This window comes from Pundamilia nyererei, unplaced genomic scaffold, assembly GCF_000239375.1.
Source record: "Pundamilia nyererei isolate P.nyererei 1_Seehausen unplaced genomic scaffold, PunNye1.0 scaffold00144, whole genome shotgun sequence".
NCBI lineage: Eukaryota > Metazoa > Chordata > Actinopteri > Cichliformes > Cichlidae > Pundamilia > Pundamilia nyererei.
This window is the reverse complement of record NW_005187545.1, coordinates 1,603,745-1,611,363: the sequence shown is the minus strand read 5'-3', so window position 1 is coordinate 1,611,363 and position 7,619 is coordinate 1,603,745. Positions and strand designations below refer to the sequence as shown.

Sequence of the window (7,619 nt, the reverse complement as noted above, 5' to 3'; positions counted from 1 at the left end):
TATCGTTATCGCCTGAAATGAAAAAAACATATCGTGATATGAAAAAATCTCATATCGCCCAGCTCTACTTTGTATCCATAAGAAAAGCTTCAATAGGGACATGTTTTTAACACATAAGAAGCACTGCACTTTACAGAGTAACAGTTGTGGTTCACTGCTCTAAATTTCAGAAATATGCGTTAAAAATCTGTTTGGATTGAGTTTTGTTGAAAAACACAGCCTTTACTTATTAATTCTCTAAACATTTAAATATGAGTTGACATTAAATGAGATTTTATCTAAACATGGTTGTCCACAGTGTGCAGGTGCTTTGCGGACATCCGTTAACCATTTACCATGTCTATTTAAAAAAAAAAAAAAATGCAACTGTATTAAATAACAAAATAATTCATCTTCAAGGTATTTTAGCCCTAAACAGTGTATTTGCACCTCAGTAGTGACACTTTTTTTTGTTGTTTTTTTAATAAGTGTTATTTTTCTCCTATCATTTCTTTGTTTTATATGGAAATTGTGCAGTTGTGTGATTATACTGTAAGCTCAAGTTACTTTAAAATAAAGACATGTTTGCGCCTCTGTTTTTTTTGTTTTGTTTTTAAATTTCCTTTCTTTTTTTCTTCTCTGAAAACAGGAGTGGCTTTGACCTCCTCTTTTCCCCTTTTCTATTTTTAGGGAGTGGGGTTTTCTGCTGTCAGCATTGTGGAGAAGGCTTCAGAGAGGAGGCAGCCTTCTTGAAGCATTTGCGTGAACATCCACAAGAAAGCATGTATTTGGACAAGCACATGGATGAGTTACATGATGGAGAAAAGGACAATGAAGCGCTTCACTTTTGTTCTTTATGCTCATCCTCATTTATTGACCTGAGTGAATACCACTTGCATATGGAGAAGAACCATGATCAGATCTCTCAAAAGGAGACTGGTATCCGGATTAATGCTGCCATAGCAAAGCAACAAACTTATGAATGTCAGGACTGTGGGAAATCTTATGGTGTGATTGGACACTTTCTCAACCATCAGCGCTCACACAGACAACCCTCCAAATCAGTTTTTCATGACCTTCAGCATTTGAAAAAGAAGTCGTTTCAGTGCGAATCTTGTGGGAGAAATTATTCTCGTGCTTCAGCTCTTGATGCCCATCGTCGTTGTCATGAGGAAAAGTTGATTAAGCCCAGAAACAGGAGTTCAGGAGATGCAATTCCAGCTGGGGAGTCATTAGCAGAAACAAAGGCAGGTGAAAGTCAAACGGAGGATTATTCTGAAAAGGTTTTTACATGCTCATGTGGGAAAGCTTTTTCTGCCCTGATGCGACTTAAGACTCATCAGAGATTTAGCCGCAATAGTCAGTGCTCTCCTGAAGAAATGAAACAAAAGCCAAAGAAGAACTGCAACGAGTTTTACTGCAGCGAGTGTAAAAAGGGTTTCAGTGGCCATATTGCTCTCTTTAACCATCAGCGATGGCATGCCAATCATGCTGATGATTCTGCAAAAAGGTTCCCATGTGAGGAATGTGGAAAAGTGTTCATGACTCTTACGTTCTACTACAGGCATCAGCGCACTGCACACAGTGACGAAACCCCAGCAAAGTCATTTCACCATCAGCTGTGCCAGCTACAGAAGAAGGCATTTGAATGTAAAGATTGTGGGCTAAAGTTCTCCAGGTCTTCGGCACTTCATTCTCATCAGCTTCATCACACAGATGTTTTTAGAGAAACTGAGAAGGAGGCCCAGATGTGTTCCTCTCTACCTCAAGACCAAATGGCAGAAAGCGGAAGACCAGAGATTGACTTGGAAACGTCTACAGAAGGAAAAGTGCAGCTGGACAGTTTGCCTCCGACCAACATGACTGAAGAGTTGTACATAGTTGAGACTGATGAAGACATGGAAAGTTATGAACCCGGTGACTTTAACGTACAGGTGATCAGTGCAAGTGAGTCTGAGGATGAGCCACCCCAAGATCTGAATCCTGACCTGGAGCTGGTGTGTGAATCCGATCAGGAGGGAAGAGATGACGGTGATATTGTTTCCAAACCAGAAATGGACTTGAAAATTGTACAAATTGATTTTGAGCAGGCTGATGACCCGATTGCACTGATAGCGAGGGAAGCTGAGAATAAATCAGCAGAAGACAGGTTTGATTGTCCAGAGTGTTATCGCTGGTTTTCTAGTTCTTCATCGCTGCGTGTTCACAGAATGTGGCATGGCGTTTATAGGAGAAGACAGCAGGCACAAGGTCAGTCAGCGCCTTTTTACACATGTGACACTTGTGGTCATGAAGCAAGTAGCTTTGAGGCACACTGCCATCACATACAGACCCACGGTGGTCAGATGCCAAGCAGCGATGCATTTCAAGAGGTGGAGGGATTAGAGAAGAAAAATCTGACGTGCAGTGAATGCGGCAAAGTTTTCTCTCGTTTGTCTGCTTTGGTCTCTCATCAGTTGCATCATCCCAAAAGAAAACAGTTCCAGTGCCCAGATTGCACAATGTCTTATTCGCATGCAGCTAGCCTGTTTAACCATATGAAAACCTGCTCTGCACAAAAAAAGGAAAATATTTCAGTCAGTAAGAAAGAATACAATCCAAAGAAAACCCTACTGGGCCCAAAGATCTATCATTGTGAGCAGTGTGGAAAGGGATTTTGGTCTTTAGGTGCTTTCTCACACCACAAGCAAAATCCGACAGAGTGTGCAGATTTGAGGCTGAGAAAAGGTGTCCCGGGATCCTCTGTTAATGGACACCAACGCTCTAGCATGAAGGTTGCATGTCCGGTGTGTGGCAGAAAATTTCGGCACAGAGGCATCATGACATTGCACATGCGAAAGCATGAAAATGGAAATCACAAATGCGAACTCTGCAACAGGTCATTCCGCCTTTTTTCCAGCCTCCTTAGACACCAGGTAGTGCATAATGACCAGTTGCTCCCACCACCCATCAAGTCTTTTCAGCATCAAGTTGAACAGCTGAAAAAGAACACCTACAGCTGTCCTGACTGTGGGAAGTTGTTTTCACGGGCCAAAGCACTGCAGTTTCATATGAAAAGCCATGGCTATGAGAGTGGGCATTCTCCATCATCATCGTGGTCCAGAGTCACGCTGGAGGATCTACAGTGCGCTACATGCCTTGCACATTTCAACAGCAAGGTCTCTTTAAGGGTTCATCAGAAACTGTGCATTAAAAGAGACAATCAAGTCGTTGCAAATACAGAAAACGATGATGCTCTAAGATTGTGCGAAGGCAGCGTGGATGCTAGCACATGGGAAAGCTCTGACCAGTCAAAGGTACGTACACCAGTAAAGAGTGAAATGGATGGCACGGAACCAGAGATGGAAAATGACACAGGTGAAGGAGAACTGGAAAACCCAACTGCATCCAATATGAAATACAAATGCAAAAAATGTGACAGAAGCTTTTCAGTAGTTGGGGCTTTAAATTTTCACAAAAGAATTCATGCTGAGGGCTACAGGTCTTTACCAAAATCCAAACTGGCCATTTCTACAATGTTAAAAAAACCTAAACAAGAAGAGCAGGGTAAAGGACTGTTTCACTGCTCTGAATGTGGGAGACGGTTCATGTCTAACTCAGCCCTGGGCTCCCACAAACGATGGCACAAAGAAAAGAAATCTTCGCGGTCCCTGCTAAAAGATGATGATTTGAAATCTCTTAACCACAAAACCATAGATGGAACTTTTCAGTGCAAAAACTGTGGCAAACAGTTTTTTAATCACCGCGTTCTGCAGCGCCACCAGATGTTTAATCCACCATGTCAAAGCAAAGCTGTACCAGAGCCAGATTTGAGCAGCAACGAACCAGGCAAGACATTTGTGCAAGATTCACTTCCAGCCAAGAACAGTAAAACTTTAGAGACGGGAAACGAGGCGTTTGACCAGGCTCCAGAACAAGTCAAAATAAATTGCACTGAGAGTGATGCCGTATTACTGGCACTAAAGCCAAAACCTCACCAGTGTCCTCTCTGCTCGATGACCTTTACTAAAGCAAGAGGACTACGTGCTCACAAATGGCAGGCCCACGCAAAGAGCACAAAAGGCAAACGCAAAGCTGCTTTGCGCAGAAAAAAAGAGCCTGTTGCCTCAAGTAGTGAGATGAGGAAAACTGGAGATTCATCAGCAGCAGATAACACCAGTGTGATGTTAAAAAGTAGCACAGTTGACAGAGATTGGATGAAAATCACATTGGATTCTCCTGTGAAATTGTGTCCAGACTCCAGGGAATGGGGCATTTCTGAAGGCCCCCCCAACTTTAAGAGAGTTTACCTGGATGTGAAGCAGGAGTCGAAACTGGATAATCAAACTCCTAGAGCTGCAGCTGAGGTTCCTCCACAAGTCAGCTGTGTATCGGAGAACACAGCCAAATGCTTCTTCAAGTGTGATAAGTGTGGGAAAGCTTTCCAAACGGAGGAACAATTAGGGACCCATAAGGCAAAGGCACAGAGTCGGCCTTACTCCTGTGCTCTGTGCTGCCAAGGCTTTTGGACTGAGAATCAGCTACATCAGCACCTTGCTTGGCACGACGAAGTCCGCTGCCGTCTGCCGAATGAGGTACGCTATAGACTGAGTGCTGCTATGACCTCAAAGCCTCTAAAACCCAATCCCCCCACTGCTGACAACAGAGAAAAGTTTTTCCCATCTTCTAAAGTGATTCGGCCTACGCTCAACTCAGCGGGCCAGTCACAAAGTAGCCATAAGTGCCAACACTGTGGCAAAGCCTTTCTTTCACCGACTGAATTACAGAAACACAAAACGGAGCAGTGCAGCAGCAGTGACTCATACCATTGCTCCGTTTGCCCCAGGACCTTCCGTGAAATCCAAGACCTCATTGAGCATCACCAGGAATGTATCAGCGATTACAAAAGACAAAGCGACGCTCCTGCTGCTGTCTCTGCAGGAGATTCCAATGGCCTTACCTGCCTTGAATGTGGAACTACTTTTTGTCAAGAAACTGATTTGCACCAGCATTATATTGAACACACCCACAGAGTGAATTAAAGCAAAGAAACCTGAAAAGACCTGAAACAATGACTCTGTACATAGATGCTGGCTTTTCTGAAACTTCTAAAAATCTTTGTTAGAAAATTTCTTTTTTGCACCTTTTACTTTGGCTAAATAGTTCCTAATTTGTTCGTATAGTTTTTGAGATTCGTTGTACTTAAACATGTAACACTGGACTAGTATATGCTGAGCAGAACTGGCAGGTAAAATCGGTAACAGAGATCACTCTATCCCGTTATTAAGTTGATGTTAGTTCTATTTTGACCTGCACCACAAATCAAGACCAAGCAACCAGACAGCACCAGAAAGAGCTGCACTGTGCAAGAGTTAAGTTTAATGATCTGACTGGTAGTGGTACAAATGTGAAAATACACAGTGTTGTTTTTTGGGGGGGGAGCACTGATGTCATAGATCTCATATTTTTTTGCTGTTTTAAATTGACCTGTTGTGAATGTAAATTGAACTTGATTAATTTCTTTGGGGACCACTGTCTTTCATTTTCAGATAAATTTATGCATGTAAATTGCCCAGAGAAATGAAAAATGCTGTTGACACACTACTTGCAAAGTGTAGAAAGACATGCTAAACAATGTTGCGCCACACGCATGTGCTAATTTTGCTGCTGTTTTTGTTAAGAACTGATGTTTTGTTGAAGGATGATTGACGTTTTGCATATTTTACAGAAAGATAAAGAACCTGAAGTTCAGCAATGCGTACTCTTTACATAACCTGGTAGGAAAAACAAAATTCTTGTCTAACATCAATTGGTCACTTCCATTATTATAAACTATACTACGTTCATTGTATGCTTTGTACAATGCATTACGCATTAACTGATTTATAAGCTCCTCTGTTGATTCTCTATTGTGTGATAAAAATATTCATTACTTAAAGTAGCAGTTATGTTCTTGTAGTATAGTTCTAAGTAGTTTGCTATATTTATTTGTTTTTTATTCCTAGAAGTCAAAGAAGTTGAAAATAAACGAACTTGTTTTTGCCATGATTAATTGTAGTTGTGTGATTAATTCAGTCAGTCTGCATATTCTAGTCATGTCTGGGTTGTTAAGCATATTTCTATCAATTTAGCTAAAAATAAAAACAAGCATGCTCAGGGTGCTCAGAGATGTTTGAGGCACTGGATTTTACTGCACATTCATTTCTCTTTGCAAGAACCAACAGTGGTCACTCATCATGCTCTGACTCAATTTTCCCTGATATCAGTTTTTCATCACTTTCATATTTTGGTTAAATCTTTAGCGGCACTTATCGCTGACATCACACAGATCTGGTGGAGAAAATGTAGAAAGTGCATCTTCAGTGACATTCTGGCACTCATTATCTGATATACTTTCAGCATGTTTATCCACAAGCTCAGCACTATTAACAGCTATGTGACTGCCAAGAAACAACATGCTTGAATGCTGCTGATTCAGCTGGTTTACTTTTCCTTTTGAACTCATCATGAAGCATCAGTTCATGTTCATCAGGACCAAGAAAATCACCTTTAGTGCACTGATGTCTTAAACACTGAGATGCATCTCCATTTCTGTCCAGTCCTGTTATCCAGTGAATCAGTGGAACATCACAGCGACTAAAAACGTGAAGCTAGAAGAAAACAGCTCTCATATTTGGAGTCAGTAAGTGAAATTAGTCGAAGTACAGGTGAAAGAATCCCAGGAACAAAATGTTTGTTGATCAGTGCTACAGCAGGAACTGCAAACATCTTTAAATTGGAGGAAGCTGGACCGATATCACTGCAGAGCCTTAACTAATATGATCAACAACACATGCTTTTACTTTGTACACTGTTTTAGTAGCAAACTTTTAGTTTGCTCCTTTGACACATCAAGGTGTTCTATTTAATACATGCTAGATATGAAATGTAGTAATGCGAGAGCAATTTATGTCACCCGCATATTGGCATATTCATAATCTAAGTAATCGTGAAATGGGAAACAACAATATTAAATGCAACTCCGGTGTCGTCTTTAAGAAAAAAAACACAAAAAACAATTTTGGTGGCAAATAGTTTAAATCCCAGATATAGTGTCAGTATATTGTTATTAAAAAATATTGAAATGGCAACGTGACTCTCAAAAACCTAATGTGTAGGCTTAAATCAGATTTCTTATCTAAAATCAGTGTAAAAAAATTCTCAGTGGCAAACAAGAAAATATTTGAATACATCAGTGTAATCAGGAGGTGCTAAAAGATGTCTTTACTGTCAGTGCTTGGAAATCAGTATTTTTATGCCTAATGTTAGGTTGTTTTTTTGTTTGTTTTTTTAATTTCCTATTTAAGTTTGAGTTTTGGTTTTGGGTTTTTTTTTGTTTTTGTTTTATTTGCACATTTTTTGCTGATGTGATCACTTTCTAATGCCTGCTGAAACATAGAATAATTTATCTCAAACTGTCAAAATAAAATATTACTCAGACTTTCCATGTAAAACACAGGCTGCCATAATAATCTACATGGTAATTAAAAATTTCTCTTGTTGCTCTTTGCAGATAAAGAACTCAGTGTTGAATGTAAGGACTGTGGGCTGAAGTTCGCACAGCAGGAGCTCTACGAGACTCACCTGCACCAGCACGCCGTGGAAGACGAGGAAACTCCGAT

The 7,619-nt window shown here is 40.6% G+C and overlaps 1 protein-coding gene across 3 annotated transcripts in view; it reads left to right on the top strand.

The window, feature by feature from the left end:
• LOC102195634 (zinc finger protein 208) overlaps window positions 1-7,607 on the top strand; it is a 10,330-nt gene extending 2,723 nt beyond the window's left edge. The window contains exons 2-3 of one of the 3 annotated variants that reach the window (XR_001290516.1): window positions 670-5,735; window positions 7,511-7,607. Coding sequence is in view for 1 of the 3 variants with exons in the window: in XM_013913676.1 (XP_013769130.1) it covers window positions 670-5,000 (4,331 nt within the window). In the remaining 2 variants the exon portion in view is untranslated. Of the gene's footprint in view, window positions 1-669; window positions 6,007-6,557; window positions 6,760-7,510 lie in introns of those variants that run through there. The other 2 variants (XR_001290517.1, XM_013913676.1) reach the window with 2 other exon arrangements.
• The last annotated feature ends 12 nt before the right edge of the window (window positions 7,608-7,619 follow it).